The sequence below is a fragment of the Ursus americanus genome, chromosome 34 (assembly GCF_024610735.1).
Source record: "Ursus americanus isolate L20-20 chromosome 34, mUrsAme1.1.p, whole genome shotgun sequence".
In the NCBI taxonomy this organism is placed as follows: domain Eukaryota; kingdom Metazoa; phylum Chordata; class Mammalia; order Carnivora; family Ursidae; genus Ursus; species Ursus americanus.
Genome location: NC_142160.1, coordinates 9,916,985 through 9,935,299, shown reverse-complemented (window position 1 = coordinate 9,935,299; position 18,315 = coordinate 9,916,985). Strand labels below are relative to the sequence as shown.

General features: G+C 43.1%; 1 protein-coding gene across 8 annotated transcripts in view; it reads left to right on the top strand.

The window, feature by feature from the left end:
- DOCK8 (dedicator of cytokinesis 8) overlaps positions 1–18,315 on the top strand; it is a 318,437-nt gene that overhangs the window by 78,073 nt on the left and 222,049 nt on the right. For all 8 annotated transcript variants that reach the window (XM_045772361.2, XM_087858754.1, XM_087858753.1 and 5 more), the window contains 4 exons: positions 1,746–1,869; positions 6,958–7,170; positions 12,228–12,313; positions 17,404–17,470. In XM_045772361.2, the coding sequence (XP_045628317.2) occupies positions 1,746–1,869; positions 6,958–7,170; positions 12,228–12,313; positions 17,404–17,470 (490 nt within the window). The remainder of the gene's footprint in view (positions 1–1,745; positions 1,870–6,957; positions 7,171–12,227; positions 12,314–17,403; positions 17,471–18,315) is intronic.

Below are 18,315 nucleotides of genomic sequence, written 5' to 3'. Positions count from 1 at the left end.
AAAAAAAAAAAAAGCTAACAGGTTTATGAAATCCTATGTGAGGCTCTCTCTCAAAGGTCTCTGTTCATAGAAAATAAATATTAGAATAGAAAATAAATTTTGCTCACACGTGTATCTGCTCACTTACAGCAACTGGAACCAAAATAATTTTCTTAAATATATATATATTTTTTACTTCAGAACAGCTTTATTTAGGTATTCTTGCATTTTATTATAGATGTTTCTTTTTTTTTATTATGTTTTGTTAGAGGACATTAGGAGAAGGAAGGGAAAATTTTTCTTAAGTATTTTAAGTAGTTATTACTTCTGGGAAGTTGTTGGAAGGGGTCCCCCCAAAATACATCTTTGCTAATTGATGTTTATAAACAATATGATATTTTAAATTTCATTTATTTTGTTGGTGTTTGGGAATTCCAAGCTTGAGCTTATTCTGGATATTTCTCTTGAAATCTTTTCTAAATGTTTACTCTTATTTCCTTATTCGAAGTATACCTTACTCATTTACTTATTTTTTTTTCAGTTCCCCAATTTGGCCTGCTGTTCACCCAGCCCCGTGAATACAGGTTTGGGGTCAGGGCAGTGCAAGTGGCCAGGAGACACGGGAGATGACCGTTGATAGTAGACGTTGACTTGAATTAGTCACCAAGCCCATCTTGCCCCTCTTCGGGGGCTCTTTCTTGTCTCCTTTTTCTCAAACTGCTTGTCTTAGAGCACAATAAAATCTAAGGACAGAGGTCGTTCTCCCTGTAGACAACACTGGGACATCGCCTTTTTTTTTCCTTTAATTAACTTAATGAAGTACAATTTATTGAACACCAGGTCTGTGCATAACCCAACACTTCACCCCTCCCAGAGAGTTATAAACTCTGTGGATCATTGCTAGTAGCGCTCCCACATTTCCTGCTTTATCTGTCTGCCATTTGATCTGCCTAATAAATCCTCACTCATTTCATATCCTTTTACCCACTTGCTCAGGGGTTTTTCTAATAGTGTGAGAAATCAAACCAAAGGGGCGTGTGGTCGTGTGGTTGACTTTGCAGCCTCTTTTCCAAGAAGGCTTTGAGTCATAAAAATGGGGAATAGGCATGTTGGTTTCTACAGTTAGTTTCTGACAGCCTCTATCTGTTGCCTTTTTCATGATGGTCTAATTTCCTTCTCCAGTGACAGAGCCGGCCATTATGTTTTAAACCCTTTTCATTGCTGCACAGTTTTGAAACCCGATTGTAATGGCATGCACGGAGTGGAGATTGAGACTGTTAGCAGAGATTTTCGGCATCATTTATTTCTATTTTTTCTTAACCATGTCCTGCCTTTCTAATTCATTGTGAAGAACACTGATGGGGACGTTCAATGTTTTCCTCTATTTTTATCTTCAAACGATCTTTATTTGCTGCTCTGCACATGGCTAGATTTATTCCAGCCTCTTAACACTAGGGTCATAGTTTAGCGTCAGCTTGGAGCCAAAAGCCCCGCAGCTAAAATGACCACACCTCCGAAGTGGCATTTTCCCAGACGGTTCCTGCCTTTAAGAATGAGCCAGCCAGGAGGCAAGTCTGTATCTCATTACAGCAGGGCCTTGTATTAGGCCTGGTGCATAATTAGATGTGAGGAACTGCAGTCGGTCCTCTCTTTGCCAGATCTTTCAGCACCATGTCTACTCTCAGCCACAACTTTTCTTTTTAACCTAATGTATTTGTACCTCTCTCTCTTTCTCTCTCCAAATTACATAATCACAACAAAAAAAGAAACCAAGGAAGTTCGGAGATTTGCGGCTTTAAAAAGACTGGATCCCGAAGAGATTTTCACAAGACACTTCAGAAACAGACATTTGAGTCAGAGTCCTTGGAGAGCCGTGAACCAAGCACACAGGTATTTTCTATCAACAAACATGGTTACCAGGTTACTGGGCTGTTCTGCCCAGGGCATGCTGTTGGTGTTTTAACTAGAGAAAGGGCTAGACTCCGAGAATGTCAGAGTAGGAGGAATGCTACCATCTGACTCAGTGGGGTTTGTTTTTTCCCCCAAACCTGTTTGTAACTACAGAAACTGGTGTTCAAATGAGAACCCACACGTTCAATAATGAAAATAGGTAGAATTAGAGGGGGGGCCCTCCCCCCATAACAATTCCTCAGAAGACCCAGTGGTGTCTCTCAGGCAGGCTGCAGTGTAAGTGAAAATCCACACCGAGGCCAGTCTGCCCGGGTTCTCTTCGTGATTTTGCCACATACTAACTCTGTCGCCCCAGGCAGGATAATTAACCTCTGCGGGCTTCCTCCCCTGGAAAACAAGGGTGATAATAAAGCCATCACATTTTATGATAATTTTTACTATTATTTCCTCGTTCTGTTACTTTTTTTTGAGTTCGTTTAAAATATATATACATTTAAGTAAGTTATATCATCTGTACATGACATTTCAGGATGGGAAAGGAAAAATTAGGAAATATTTACATTAAAAAGGAGTGTTGGGTATGGAGACCCACTGGCATAAAGGAAGTAGTGCCTTAGGAGATCTGCTTGCCCGCCATCTTGGTCAACCGTTGTGTGGTCCTGGGGAAGTCATGTTACCACCTGAGTCCATTCAGTGGGAAATGATGGGCTGCACTGGGTCTCTTCCAATTTTAAATCTCAACTCTGTGACTTTGACATTGGTTGAGGTTTGAGAATATTTAAACCCTTTAGAAAAAAAATGGAGGCAGCTGAGCTAACTAGGCAAAATAATGTTTTGAATCTGGTACAATATGCTGAATGTATTTGAGTGATTGCTCTAGAAAAGGACAGCCATGGTTAACTGGAAGGTTTGAGAACTCAGGCAGAGGTTCTGTGGAGGGATAGTTGAGTATATATACTTTGTGCATCTGTTAAAATTATGCAGCTGTTGAAATCTTAGATGAGAATTTTGAAAATATAGGAAATACTAATATGTTTAACCATAATCAAGAGTCAAACTTTTGAATTTGGTAGGAAAGATGCCTACAGAAACATAGAAGGAGGTGTCTTTACATACTAGAACTCCTGTACCTTCTTAAAAAGTATTCTTTTCTCAATTTTACAGTTTCTATAACAAGTACTTATTAATCATTCAGGGGAAGCTGTCTTTCTTTTAAAGCATTTTTTGACTTATTTATTTTTTAGAGAGAGAGCGAGAGAGCATGTGCATGTGAAGGGGGGTAGAGAGAGAGAGAGGAAGAGAATCTCAAGCAGACTCCCCACGGAATGCGGAGCCCAACTCAGAGCTTGATCTCATGACCCTGAGATCATGACCAGAGCTGAAACCAAGAGTTGGATACTTAACCGACTGAGCCACCCAGGTGCCCCAAGGGAAGCGAACTGTCTTAGTCAACTTGGGCTGAATAATAGAGTACAACAGACTGGGGTAGCTAAAACACCAGACATTTACTTCTCACAGTTCAGAGGCTGGGAAGTCCAAGATCAAGGTGTCAGCTGATTTGGTTTTTGGTAAGAGTCCTCTTCCTGGTTTCCAGACACCTTGTTGCATCTCTACACAATGGAGACTGAGAGAGAGAACAAACTCTCTCATGTCTCTTGTAAGGGCACGAATTCCATTCATGAAGGCCCCATCTTCATGACTTGATCACCTCCCAAAGGCCCTACCTCCCAATAGCCCATTGGGCATTAGGATTTCAACATATGAATTTTTCAGGGACACAAACATTCAAGTCCATAACACTAATAACCAATGACAACAAATAGTAACTAATGCATGGGATTGTTTGAGTATTAAATGAGTTAATATGCCCAAACCATTTAGGTCGATGCCAGCTCACACTTAGTGCCCATACATGCTACGTAAAGTAAACCAGTCATGAAAGAACAAAAATTGTATGATTCCACTTATGTGAGGTCGCTAGAGTAGTCAGATTCCTAGAGACCAAATGTAGAATGGTGGTTTTCAGGGATTGTAGGGAGTGGGAGGAATGGAAATGATCTTTTAACGGGTACAGACTTGTAGTACAGAAGGGTACCGATGAAAGGAGTTGGGGGTGGTGGTTTGCACAACGGTGTGAATGTACTTCACACTACTGAGCTGTACTCTAAAAAATGATGAAGATGGTAAATTTTACATTCTGTGTATTTTACCACAATTACAACATTTTTTAGAAAGCCAGCTCTCTATTCCAACTTGTCCATTTTATAGATGGGAAAAATTAAACAAAGGGGAAGTAGTTTGTCTAAGTTTTATAGGGCATCTTCTGACCTTTATAGGGCATCTACAGAGTTTTCGGCTTTCAGGCACTCCCCTTATTAGCCTCTCACCGTGCTGAATGGTGAATGACTAGAGAGTTTTAAAATACCTATTTTTCCAACAGCATGGTCTCTATCGCCAAGCTGACTACTTAATCTGAGCTCTATGGAGCATCAATTCCAGTGCTGAATATGGTGGGCTTCCTGAAGCATGGGATACCTGTACTCTGTAGGAGATTTTTACGGGATTTTTCATTGGTAATTTTGACGAAATTCAGTTTTTATTTTACATCATGACCAATGGAATTTTTCCTTGTCTTGGTCAGACAGAAGCCACACCAGGTATCTCAACAAAAGAAATATAACATAGGGAATTGGCTAAACAATTTTGGAGGATGGAGATGAACCAAATGGGAAAATTCAAGTCCTACAGAAACTGTAAGAGCAGGAAACTGCAGGCCATCCTGGGGCTGGGGCCCAGGGCAGCCGCTCTAAAACTGAAGCTTAATTGCAATCCCCTGGAGGGCTTGCTAGGCCCCACCCCAGAGTTTCTGATTCATTAGGTCAGAGGGGTGCTTGATAATTTGCATTTCTAATTAGCACTACCCAGGAGATGCTGATGTTACTGGTCCCAAGACCACACTCAGGAACCACAGGTCTGGTGGGAAGAGTTTTGGAGTTGTCCGAAGAGTGGCCTTAGAGCTGGGACTCAAATCTCTGGGGAGGGGGCAGGACCTAGCTGGAGGTGGTGTCTTGGGATCTCAGAGGAAAGACCCCACGGCGTCTGGGAGTCTGAACTCTGCCCTCTTAGCATGAGGGACTGTCTGGCTGATGCTGGTACCTCCAAGGAGGTGTAAGACGAGGCTGGTTCTGGAAGTGCCCCAAGTAGCTGGAGGCTAGAGCCCTCTGCCACTACCAAGGTGTGAGGAACTGCAATGAAGAGGGAGGAGCCTTCTCCCTCCTCCAGCCAGCCAGTCTCCCTAGAGCACCTCCTACTGGCAGAACCCAAAGGGTGTGGTGGCAAAGGGTCATTGTGACTGGCTGAGTGCCAGGCCCAGCATCACAGAGCAGAGTAGAAAATTTGGAACTGAGAGACAAGGGGTAAATGACCATCACCCCATGAAGCACACTCATTCGGCACACTAACAGCACTCAGTGAAGTCATCAGCTGGGTTGTGGAGCCAAGTTACGCAAACGTTGTATGTTTTTAGTGTTAGACTAGTACTCATCATGCAGAGATGCTCAGACAGTGGGACAGTCAGCACCATTTCCCATGTCACCCCCATTCTTGGCACCTTCTGCGTGGAATGGGGAAGCCAAGCGCCTGAATTTATGTGAGATCAATACATATATGATGCAACTCCATGGTACACATATATTCCATAACAATTAGATTATATTATACTTAATACCGTGTACCTTCCCTTTTCATATTAACAATACACTGTGCTGTGATCATCTTTCTCTTCCAGTGAAAACATGTTTATTTGGGTTTTCTTTCAATGGCTGCATAACATTCCATTGGATGGAAGTTCCCAAATCTTTTCATGCTACCTCTTTCGGGGGATATTTAGATAGTTTCTGGTATTTTGTTACTACAGTGTTCCAGAGATGCTCTTGTCCTCACAGTCCTTGCTCACTTGTCCAGTTATATCCTTATGATGAATTCTGGAGATTATATATAGATATTGACATCCTTTCAAAGAAACTTGATAAATTCAATTCATTTCCCCCAAGGATCTCATAAATTCTAAGCCAAAAAAAGTATCAGTAATTAAAGTACTAATATTGATTCTTGCCAGCACATTGGGTTAGGTAAAATTTCTGACCTAGCAGAGTAACACTTTTATAAGGTAGATGGATGTTACAGGAGGGTTATCTGATAGAGAAATTGTGTAGGAGCATGTCCATTCAGTAGAACTTTAGGATAACATTTTGCCATTAATTTTATAGTTGTTTATAATAGTTCATCTATATTCTGACGATATACCATTGATTGTGGTTATACGGTCTTTGCCAAGTCTTTGATTCGGTTTGCCATTCCCTGTTACCGAAACATAGACCTAATGGAATAAAGCATCTGTTTTGTGAGAGCTTTAAGACTCTTTTTCAAACACACTGCAGCTGAAAGTGGATGCTACTTGAATAGCAAATGCTTTTCTGCTTTTTGTTCTGGTGCTTATTCCTATAATTGTTACTAAAGTTCTGTAGAAGAGTATTCCCAGCTCCACATTCTCTGTCTTCAGAACCATAATATTCACTTTGGGTTTCATTTGGAAGGCTCCTCTCAGGTCATCTTATTTTCCAGTTTCAAAAACCAGCTTCTGAGGTTGAGATTAGGACGAGGTCCCTGTGTACCCCGTGCAGACTCCTCTGTGTGTAAGCTATTCCAATGCTGTTCCGCTTGAGCGTGAGATGTGAGCAAGGTTCCCAAGACACTTGGCTCCCAACCTCCAGAAGAGAACATGACCCAAATTCACAGGGCTGTTTTCAAACCCTTTCTCAAGGACCAGTTTATCCACTTCTGATGGGTAATTACCTGCTTCCAGGCGGGAAGGAGACATTTAATTTTAGGATATTCGGGCCAGGAAGCAAAGATATGGTTTTTGTCAAACCCCCAGTTTGCTCAGAAGCAACTTGAGGCTTGATTCTGTAACCCCATGTGGGTGCAGGGGTGAGACATCCCAGATTCTTCTGGTCTCATTTTAGACCCACAATCTCTCTCTTACACAAGATGGGCCTCTTCTTGCAGGCGCGCCCCCGCCACTTAAACGTGCTGTGCGACGTGTCTGGGAAGGTGCCCCTCACTGCCTGTGGCTTCGACCTTCGCAGCCTGCAGCCTGATCAGCGGCTGGAGAACCTCCTGCGACAAGTGAGTGCTGAGGACTTCGAGAAGCAGAATGAAGAGGCCCGGAGGACCAATCGGCATGCCGAGCTCTTTGCTCTGTACCCATCGGTGGATGAGGTGGGTGCGACCATCTCCATGCGGGAGAATTTTGGGGAGGAAACAGTCTCCAGGAGGATAGTAGTGTTTGTTATGCCCGGATAGCACTGTCACAATGCTGAACTGTATGCTTTCCGGGCCGTTCTTTCCCCTAGGACAAGCCCGTAGAACAGCAGTTACTGATCAGTCCTGCCAGTGAGATTCCAGTAATAACAACCAGGATTTTCATTGCTCTCTGCAAAACACTTTCACTGATTTTGTCTCATTTAATCCTCAGCACCTTTCAAGGGTCTGCATGTAGTGATCTCACTCAGTGTGTCAAACCATTCAGTTATTTGAGGGTATGTTTTGTGGTTAATCCATCAAGACGTGTGTTACTTACACTTCGATATTCTCAAGTGTTAAGGTCTTTTTCAAAATAATCTCTATGAACAACCTGAAGAGAATTGCTTTGAAAACATCCCAGTCTAAAGTGATCATAGCTGTGCTCTCCATGCATCAACGACAGGGTCCTGACTGTCCCCTTCTATACATATCGGAGCTGACCGAGAGCGGTTTAATCATGTAAGCTTTGCCTGGTGGCCGCTCCCTGGGGTACTTTGGATGGATGGGATGAGAAGTGACCATTATTCAAGCCTGTTGAGGCTCCTCACACTTAACAGGAGGCTCTGTGTCTTTCCTCTGTCTGTCAGAATGTCTGTACTTCTGGTTCTTGCCCAAACTGGCTCCAGAATAGTTCTTCTGTCCCAATTTTATTAAAAGTTGAGTTGCAAGATACACGATTTGGAGGGCATTTTTGCTTAAAAGAGAAGCCATCCATTCCTGCCTCTAAATGTTTGAAGTTTAATTTTCAGCTCGAGAGAAAGACCATTAGGGAGCCGGCTTCTTAAACCCTGTGAAGCTGTGACCCCTGGGCGTTGTATTTGCTCACCTGCCCTGGGATGAGCTTACCACTGGTCAGCAAAAAGCATAGGAAGGGAGGCAGCGGTCATGAGATGTGCTGTCATGTCCTCTGTGCAAATATTCTTGAGGACACAGACCTCCCACTCACCCAGCACCTGCCTCATTGAGGATCCAGAGGGAAATTTTCTCTCAAGCCTTCAGGCAGAGAAGAAGTTGCATTCCCTGGGGAAACAGGAACACTTAGGAGACTGTGCATATTTTGTAAACGGTTCTCCTAAAGTCTTTACTTAGAGTCAAATTTCTGCTTGCTGCCACTAAATCTAGTGGCTTACTTATTGGAATTTATGTCCTCCTTCTCTCTTCCCCTCTTCCTCCCTCCCTCCCATCCTTCCCTTCCTCCCTCTTTCTTTCTTTCTCTCTTTCTTCCTCCCTCCCTTCCTTCCTTCCTTCCTTCCTTCCTTCCTTCCTTCCTTCCTTCCTTCCTTTTTTTCCTTCCTTCCTTCCTTCCTTCCTTCCTTCCTTCCTTCCTTCCTTCCTTCTTTCCTTCCTTCCTTCCTTCCTTCTTTCCTTCCTTCCTTCCTTCCTTCCTTCCTTCCTTCCTTCCTTCCTTTTTTTCTTTCCTTCCTTCCTTCCTTCCTTCCTTCCTTCCTTCCTTCCTTCCTTCCTTCCTTCTTTCCTTCTTATCCTTATATTCCAGCCACCTTGGTTTTCTCACCTATTTATTTCATTTGCAATGGCCTCAAATCCTTTTCTGAATGAGGCAGATTAAAAATAAATATGAATAATGTGGGCAGTGTTATCACCTCCATTCTTCAGATTGCAGAGTAAGAGTCAGGGAGGAACTTGTTTAAGATTCAACAGGCAAGGGGCGCCTGGGTGGCTCAGTCGTTAAGCGTCTGCCTTCAGCTCAGGGCATGATCCTGGAGTCCTGGGATCGAGCCCCGCATCAGGCTCCTCCGCTGGGAGCCTACTTCTTCCTCTCCCACTCCCCCTGCTTGTGTTCCCTGTCTCCCTGGCTGTCTCTTTCTGTCAAATAAATAAATAAATAAAATCTTTAAAAAAAAAAAAAAAAGATTCAACAGGCAAATTACAAAATGGGGATCCTAGCCCATTAACCCCAAACTTTGTGTTTGCCTCTTTATGTATCTACACAGGGCTACCTGGTATATTAGTGCACATAACTGAAATCCAAAGATGATGTGAGCAACCACATTATATATAATAACTTTTCAGTTTCCATATAAAACTTATTTTTTTTACCAGCTTTGTCAAGAAATATTAATCTGACAGATTTGATTTCCACTGACATTCCTTTTCCTCCCAGTTCCATAGTAGAGGTGCCCATAGGTAAGAAAGTGTCCCCAAGTAGACACCAGGAGAGAGAAAACAATGAAAGGGTGAAGAGGACATATCCGGTGAGACATTGGCTCATTGAAGTCCCCCTCGGGGGATTAAAGGGGAGGGTGTCCAATCTTGCATTGATTGCAAGAAGATTCACAGACTCTGAGGAAGGAACTTTGTTTTATGGTCTCTGAAACAATGCAGAAACTCGGTTAGGACTGAAAGTTATAATCTAGCAGAGCTCCTAATAGGCCTGCTTTATTGAGTGGAGAGGAATGCTTTGTAATTATTGTACCAATTATTTGTAAATTGGTATGTCTAAAATGCCGGAGGGCCCCTATACCAGCCTTTAATATTCTGAAGCTTATACACACAGAAATTGCATTTGTCCTTGTAATTTGAACTTTCTCCAAAGATAGTCCTGTGGAAGAAAGGTGACTTTCTGGCTACCTTGAAGTGACCACCCCTGCTGATTTTTTTTGGGGGGGAACACATTAATGGAAACTATTTAATATTACCCTGACTTTATTTCCTGGTGAGGAGAATGAGAAGAGAGATGAACTATTATATCCAAATTACGACTGAGCCTACAGAGGAGGTAAAAGTAGAACATAACCCCCAAGCCTCTGTGAGCTGAGGACTGTCCCCAGTTCACTCTCGGGTCTGTGGAAGGCAGACTATATATATATATATATATATATATATGTATATAAATATATATATATACACACACATATATACACATACATATACATATATATGTATACGTATGTACATATAGATTTGTATGCATACATACATTCAGGAAGATAAAACAACAGACATCCACTTAAAACTTCATATTTGCTCTTCTCCTCCTCTGGGAACTAGTTCCAATATCAGATAACTATAAAGGCTCAAGAAATGCATATAGATGAGAAGAGACTTAGGAAACGCATCAATATGTAAACCTTGATTGGATCATAATTTAACAAACTGCAAAAAATGATGGAGATAGTTGGGGAAATTTGGAACTGACTAAATATTTAGTAGTAATAAGAAATTAACTATTAGTTTTTTAAAGACTCATCATGATATTACAGCTGTGTTTTTTTTTTTTTTTTGAAGATTTTGTTTATTTGACAGAGAGAGACAGCCAGCGAGAGAGGGAACACAAGCAGGGGGAGTGGGAGAGGAAGAAGCAGGCTCATAGCGGAGGAGCCTGATGTGGGGCTCGATCCCAGAATGCTGGGATCATGCCCTGAGCCGAAGGCAGACGCCTAACGACTGAGCCACCCAGGCGCCTCTACAGCTGTGTATTTTTAAAAGCCTTTATCTTTTAGAGATTTACAGATGAAGTTATATGATGTCTGGGGCTTGGCTGCCAAGCAGTCCACTATTGAGTTGGGGGGGGGGTAGTAAGTGGGAATATAGGTGAAACCAGGTTGCCCATGAGTGGAACTCGTTGAGACTTACATGATGGGTAAAGGTGGTTCATTACATTTTTCTCTCTACTTTTGTGTATGTTTACATTTTCCCAATGAAAAGCTTCTAACATAGGATCCCAAAGGTTCAAATCCAGACCGGAGAGGTAGCCTTAGAAACCCATGAATGTAAATTGAGGTTCTCCTCTAATGGTGGGGGGCTTCCATTTTCGATGTGTCTGCTCTGATCACAAGTGATCTGAGCTTGCTCTGAGGGAGCTGAGCTCAGTGTGGGCATCAAGCAGTGGGTCCTCTGAGACAAGATCAGCCCTTCCCCTGCACACGATGGCCAGCTGATACACGCAGGATTGGGCCTTGAAGAATAGGGCTTAGAGTAGACGTGAGTTTACCACTTTGTTTCACCAATCCAGGTGCAGAGTTACAGGGAAGGTGATTCTACAGCTATTGCTAAAAATGTTACCATTGCGATGGGGTATTTGGGGGGAAGCTCCCATCATTTACAGCCCAGGAAAATATAATTAGACATGACTCTATTCTTCGGACCCTTGTGAGCTGCAGACCACCAGTGTTCAGTTAGTCTACTACAAGAGCAGGAATTAAAGCTTTCAGAGATTTGAATTGTTATCTTTGCATACGTGAATATAATTAAGATCCTGTGATAGTTCAGGTTTGAATGTTAAAAGTTACCTTAGGGACTTGATGTTTCTCTTTAAGTCTTGGGTCCCAGTGCGGTAAAATAGAGTCCCAAATGTGGTTAAAAAAAAATGTATTTGTCATTATTAAGTCATTACTAATTTGTCATTAGTAAGTTTCCTGTACTTAGAACTTCAGCAAGCTCTAGCTGGACACGTATGTGTAGAAACCTATACATTCAACCTCAAATCTGTTTAAGAAAACGGTCAACTGAGAAAGACTATTTTAAATATTGAGGGTTTATATACAGCCTGCTGTGAGCTATTCAGACTCGGGCTTCAATTCTGAAACTCACTATTTACTAGTAAAACCTTGGCAGGAGAAATATTCTGAAAGTGTGCTTAGAGCAGCCAAAAAAAAAAAAAAAAAAAAAGAAAGAAAAGAAAGAGAGAGAGAAGAAAGAGAAGCCAACAATACCAACAATAGGAATAAGAGTTTGCAATGCCATCTGGTGGATGTTACTCAGTCGTATTCATGTTCCCATTTCCTTCCTCCCTCTGTCTCTTTGTCTTAAATTGTTTGCGGTCAATGTTGACTCGGAAGCTTGGGATTGAATAACAAACTCTCTTATAAAAGTCAAAGTGTTGTCGCACTATTAGACGTAAGGCAAATGCAGGTTGAGCGCTGGGCAGCAGCCTTCCCTTCCCCAGACTCACTCCAGCCGGAACCCCTCCTGGAAACTTACTCATGATTTCTTTACTATGTGGCTAATAACAGGAGGATGCTGTGGAAATACGTCCGGTGCCAGAATGTCCTAAGGAGCATCTGGGCAACAGAATACTGGTCAAGGTCCTGACCCTGAAGTAAGTCTCAGCAAACATATTAACCACTGCCCAGGGGTTTACCTTGCCTTTTACATAGAAACTGCGCCTCTGTGGACAGAGCTCGAATGGGAAGGGTCTTCCGGCGCTGTTCTAACAGTGTGTGGCTGTGACATGATGGGAGAAGCAGTGTTTGGAGTCATCTAGACCCAGAGTCTGTTTCTCCCAAGCCTTGGACAGTTCCCTCCTTGGACAGTCCCAGGCAAGTCACACCCTGAAGTTAGTCGTGTAAGGTAACTGAGTGGAACAGCATACTTACAAAGGGAACAGGGAAAGTTGGGCAGGGGGAAAAAAAACCTGAAAAGCAGTGAATGGTGTACTGACTAATTCATGAGAGCTGATGGTGCCTTTCTCTTCCCAGCTCTGTGTTCAGCAGCTTGAAGTTGGCTGTGGTGGGATATTTATAACATAGAAATCAGAAAATGCTACAGATGAGACCTTTTAGGTTTTTTCCCCCAGAGACTTGTTTGTTAACTATTGAAACACAACATTAAATGCAACTAAAACCCAGTCTCAGTGCCAGCAGACCACACAGAGGACCAGAGAGCAGTATGGACTCTAGCAAACTATTTTAAGGGGGTACCCACTGCTGGAGAGGGCCAGCTCTTGCCATCCAAGGACACAGGCCCATTTTGGCCAACTGTCTGTTTGGTTTTGGTTTTTGCTTTTTCAAGAGAAGCTGGAAATTCCGATTTTTCTGCATGATTTCCTGACTTGTTAAGTACCTTCTCATTTCCTTTTTAAATGTTCGACAACTGCATGTCTGCCATCTGGATTCACCTGGTGGGCCAACAGTTTGCCACGTCTACTTTTCAGCAATTACCTCCAAGTTTTTTTTAATTGTTTGCTTTTAAAGTAGGAAAAAGTCCTATGTCCTCTGTATATGTGTATTAATTTTATACATGCAGATCAAACTACTACATATGTTATCGAATATACATAAACGAGAAATTAAAACGTATGAACTAAAAAATTCAAAATAAATTAGAGTAGCTGCCTCCAGCCCACGAACAGATTGTCTTGCATACCCAGGCGGGAGTGTTTGCGTGCCTCTCTTGCGGGCTGCTATTTTTGAGAATTCTTCCAACTTCAAATCACAGACTCTCAAAAATGCGCAGCTGTAATGCTCTACCCAGGCAACAGGACATAAGCATAATATTTTTTCATACCCTGTTGGGAGGGTCATCCATCTCTTGAAGTCAGTTCACAGACCCCTCAAGCAGCACCTGGTTTGTAATTAGGGCATGTGGATTCTGGATTCAAGGCTGTATTTCAAGCCTGGGAGCTTCTCTGGGTGTTTTAGTTCTTACCGATAAATGGTGTTTTTCCACCAGATGGTCTGTGTTCCTGCCTGATCTAAACGTCTGTGATTCTAATGCATAGCTTGGGCAGATCCTCTCCTGAGAACACAAGCAGGCAGAGCTGCTCCCCCCGTTGTGGGGGCTCTCTTGATGTGGTAGCCCCTCCCCCTAGCCAGCTCTACCAGCTGGGGGAGGGGAGTGAGGGCCTTTTGTCTTGTACGGGGAGATGAGCAGCTCATAAACCAGCTCTCTGTCAAGTCTAGGCTAGAAAAGGCAGCCTCTCACCCCTGCAAGCCAACCCGGAAGTGGGGGACTGAGTGGAAGTGGCCGCTGGTCTCCTCTGCATTGCTCAGGAAGTCCACCCTATTGTCTGAGGCACTCACCCACCCCCACAGGACGCACATCAGGCCCCACGTAGGTGCAGTAACTGTGCTATTCGGGATTGGAGGAATTCTCCCTCATGATGTCACTTTGCCACCAAGCCTTCTAGATCTTTCCAACAATAGGTAGCAGCAGTTCTCACAGGTAGGAAAGCATGGCCACTAAGACAGACATGTATTATTACAAAAACCAAACAGAGCCATTTGGATTTCTCTTAATGAAAATTGTCCGTTTTTTGGCGATGTTTTTCCCCATTGCCAAAGCAGGAATCAGGGAGAATTGAGGTGTTTGCCCAGTGCACTTGGCCCAGTCAAGTGTCTTAAATAGTATCCCTATCAATATACACCAGCAAGAGGAGCTGTGGACGAAAGAGATTGTCAGCTATGACTACTCTAAATAAACCAGATTTAAAAAAAAAAAAAAGCAAGTTCTTAAAAGTAAACCTACAGTGTCTAAAATATAAATAGTAAAAATATAATGGTAATGTTAAAGACCCCATTTCCTCATTGACACGGACATGCAGAATTTTTATTTCTACCACAATAGATTTTCTCAGCCAGTGAATTTTTCAGAATCTGTTGAGATCTCTGTCACTCTTTTGCTTTTGAGAAACATGTAAACCTCAAGCATGTAGAAAGAATCAGGCTGGTGTGAATCTGCAGTGTTTGTAGTACCAGGAAAAAAAGAGAGGATGGCAACAAAGTATTTTTCTCTTTTGCATTTAATATGGGGAAATCTTTTAATGTAAGATTTAATACTATCTTAATGCAAAGTAACCTCAGCTCAGAGGAGTCTTCTTGCTGGTGAAACTAGTATGCATCACCAAGTTTACTCAAAGACATTGATTGATCGATTTAAATTTCATTTATTTGAGAGAGAGAAAATGAGTGGGGGAGTGGGGAGAGGGAGATGGAGAGAGAGAGAAGCTGACTTCTGGCTGAGCGGAAGCCTGATGCAGGGCTCCATCCCAGGACCCGGAGATCAGGACCTGAGCGAAGGCTGATGCTTAACTCACAGAGCTGCCCAGGTGCCCCTGCAGGGAGCTTGTTTTAAATGCAGATTTGGGGAGACCTTGCACCATCTCAGGGGGAACAAAGAAACCTACATTTTGATAAAATCCTGATTTGCCTCAAAATGCTAGTTTCTGGGGACTACCCTTGGAGATACACCCGTAGGAAAAAAACCTCAGGTTCTGTGGTCAGAAAACGCTGGGCTCTGAGCCCTTGTGGCTTTCAGCAAATTACTTAATCTCTCTGAACCTCAAAAATGGGGGTAATATCTGCATCACTCCATTGTTGTAAAGTTAAAGGAATCAACATGTGTTAAACACTTAACACAACCCAATTTGTACGTATGAGACAAATGTTAATTCCCCTTTCTTTCTCTGAACCACAGAGTACTTAATACTCAGTACCTACCTAAGTAGATCACAGCTATATTCAGACCTCAGAATGCACAAACACGGGCCGACCACGCCAGGCAATAGCTGGTGAGCTGAAGCACAGGAAAGCCCCCAAATGATGTGCTCTTACCTAATGATAGACTAGTCATAGAAATCCTCTCTGTTGTGTTCTTGTGGTGAAATATACGTAACCTCACATTTGCCATCATCACCACTGTCAAGCATATGTACAGCTCAGTGGCATTAAATACACCCTCACTGGAGCGCGGCCACAAACACCCACCTCCAGATCCCTTTCCTTCCAACACCGGAACTTTGTCCACATTAAACGATAATCCCTATCCTTCTTCCCCCAGCCCCTGGTAACCACCATCACCTCCTGTCTAAGTACCTTATAGAAGTAGAATTTTACAAGACGTGTCCTTTTGTGACTGGTTTGTTTCACTTAGCAAAATGCCTTCAAGGTTCATGTTGGAGCCCGAGTCAGAATGTCCTTCCTTTTCCAGGCTGAATACTATTCCATTGCAGGCATCTGCCATGTTTTGTTTGTCCATTCATCCCTTGATGGACGCTCGCGTTGCTTCCACCTTTTGGCTCTGGGGCCAATGCTGTTCCTTGACACTGTTCTTAGAGTGTGTTCACACTTGTTGTCCCACACGATCCTTACAGCAACACTGGGAGATGGGAAGAGCCAGAGTCCCTTCCTCATTTTACAGATAAGTAAGTGAAATTGGGAAAGCCAAATAACTGGATTAAGATCCCAGAGGAACTGGTGGTGGGAGGAGGGACAGAGCCCAGGTGTGTCTGACTCCATGCCCTGAGTCTGCCATCATCCCCATCTGTCTTATCTCCACAGGTGCCATATGACTGTTCTTGCCTTTTTGTCTGTGCATCCCCCTACCCAAATACTCTTCTTAAAAGTCCTCTGTTTAGGGGCACCTGGGTGGCGCAGTCGGTTAAGCGTCCGACTTTTGTTTTTTGGCTCAGGTCATGATCTTGGTGTCATGAGATCAAGCCCCGTATTGGGCTGTGGGCTCAGGAGTCTGCTTGAGTGTCTCTCTCCCTCTGCCTCTCCCACTCATTCCCTCTCTCTCAAATAAATAAATAAATCTTGAAATCCTCTTTTTAGACAGTTACCCACCAATAAGGCCATCCTCTCACACATGCCTTAAAACAAAATTTGGCCTAATTTACATGATTTCTGAGGTAATGGTGGTCCAGGGCCTGGTTATTGGTACACTCAGGATCCCAAATCATGGGTTGTTAGCCTGAGAAACTTGGAATGTGCGGATCTGTGCTTCCCCTACCCTATAACATGTGGAAGGATTATGCTTTGGATACACAGTCTCATCAAACCCAGCATTTCAAGGGGAATGAGCAAGTAGGGCTGATAGGTTTCTAGCTCTCACTGGGCCCCACAGCTCAGTGTTTATTGGCGGTGTTCCCTGCCCCCGCATCTCAGCAGCTCCCCTAGCAGAGGAATTAGGGAAGGTCAGACATTCGCCCACATAAATGGTTCCACTATAAATCTAAGTGATAGCAACAGAACTTTTTTTTAACTCTCTGAAAAGCCTTGTCCCTTAGAATTGAATAATAGGGATTCCTACCTAGCAGTAAAGGGTAAACTGTGAACAAAACCTTTACTTAAGACAAAGGCTTTACCATCAGAAAACACAACATCGACAATGATAAGTAGGGCCATGTTGGATCACACCACGGGGAGCATTCTGCCCTCCCTCCCTTGCGATGTCGCCAACAAGTGCTTTTTAGGAGAAAGTGCCATCCGCTACTATCTCCAGTGACTAGGAATTTTCCACGACCTCCCATCTTTCTCCACTAATATCCCAGTATGATTCTCATCTGCGTGAAGTTATCCAAATATTTTGGGAAATGATGTACATTTTTAACCAGTTTATAGAGCTCAACACTTTCAGCAAATTCAAAATTACCTCAGTTAAAACTCTATTTTTTCTTCCTCTCTCTGACAGGTTTGAGATTGAAATTGAGCCCCTGTTTGCCAGCATCGCCCTCTACGATGTTAAAGAAAGGAAAAAGGTAAGGAAGCAGAGAACACCCCATCCTTGGGCTCATGATTTTGGGGGTTCATGTTTTTCAAATCTCACTTCTATGCAGCAAAAATGCATCAGATTTGGAAGCACATGACCTTTGACACATCCAGTTCTATTGCCTTTGCAATTTTTACAGGAATGATCTGGACATGTTAGTCATTTATGTTCTTTGAAGAACCTTAAAGGGAAAGCCTGCTGGAGTTGGTGGCCTGTTTAGGATTGAGAGAGAGAAAAGAAATAGCAACACAAGCGATGACATGTCAAACAAAGCAATTTAAATACATTTTTAACAAGCTCGGATATATGTGTCGTGTTACCTCCATTGCGGAGTTTTTGTGTTGTCAAGGGTCCCGTCACGGATGGAAGGCATCTTGTGCAGGAAAAGGATTAATTTGCCATCAAGGGAAGACCTCACCAGCTGTGGTGCGCTTTTAATGAAAAAGCTTTTGAGTACCTAAGCCTCTTCTCCGGGAGTGTTTTAATGTTTTGTCACTTCGTGTACCCCAGAGGAGGACAAAAACAGCACAGCCACAAAGGACACTCTGCCCCTTTGACCCACAACCACTCCGTATTTAAGGAAGTGTGTATCTCTTGGATAAATATTCATGAGCCCTGAGATTGACATCGGCGAGGGAGGTTCACTGCTAAAACTGTTAACTCCTAAATTCCAGAGTGTAAGGCAGTAAGACTCCCACCTGAGTGGGTGTCAGAGATCCCCCAGCGGGCTTGTTACATCCCAGATGCTGGGCTCCCCTCAGAGCGTCTGACTCAGGAGGTCTGGGGCGCCTGAGAATCTGCATTTCTAGCGGATTCCCAGGTGATGCTGAAGTC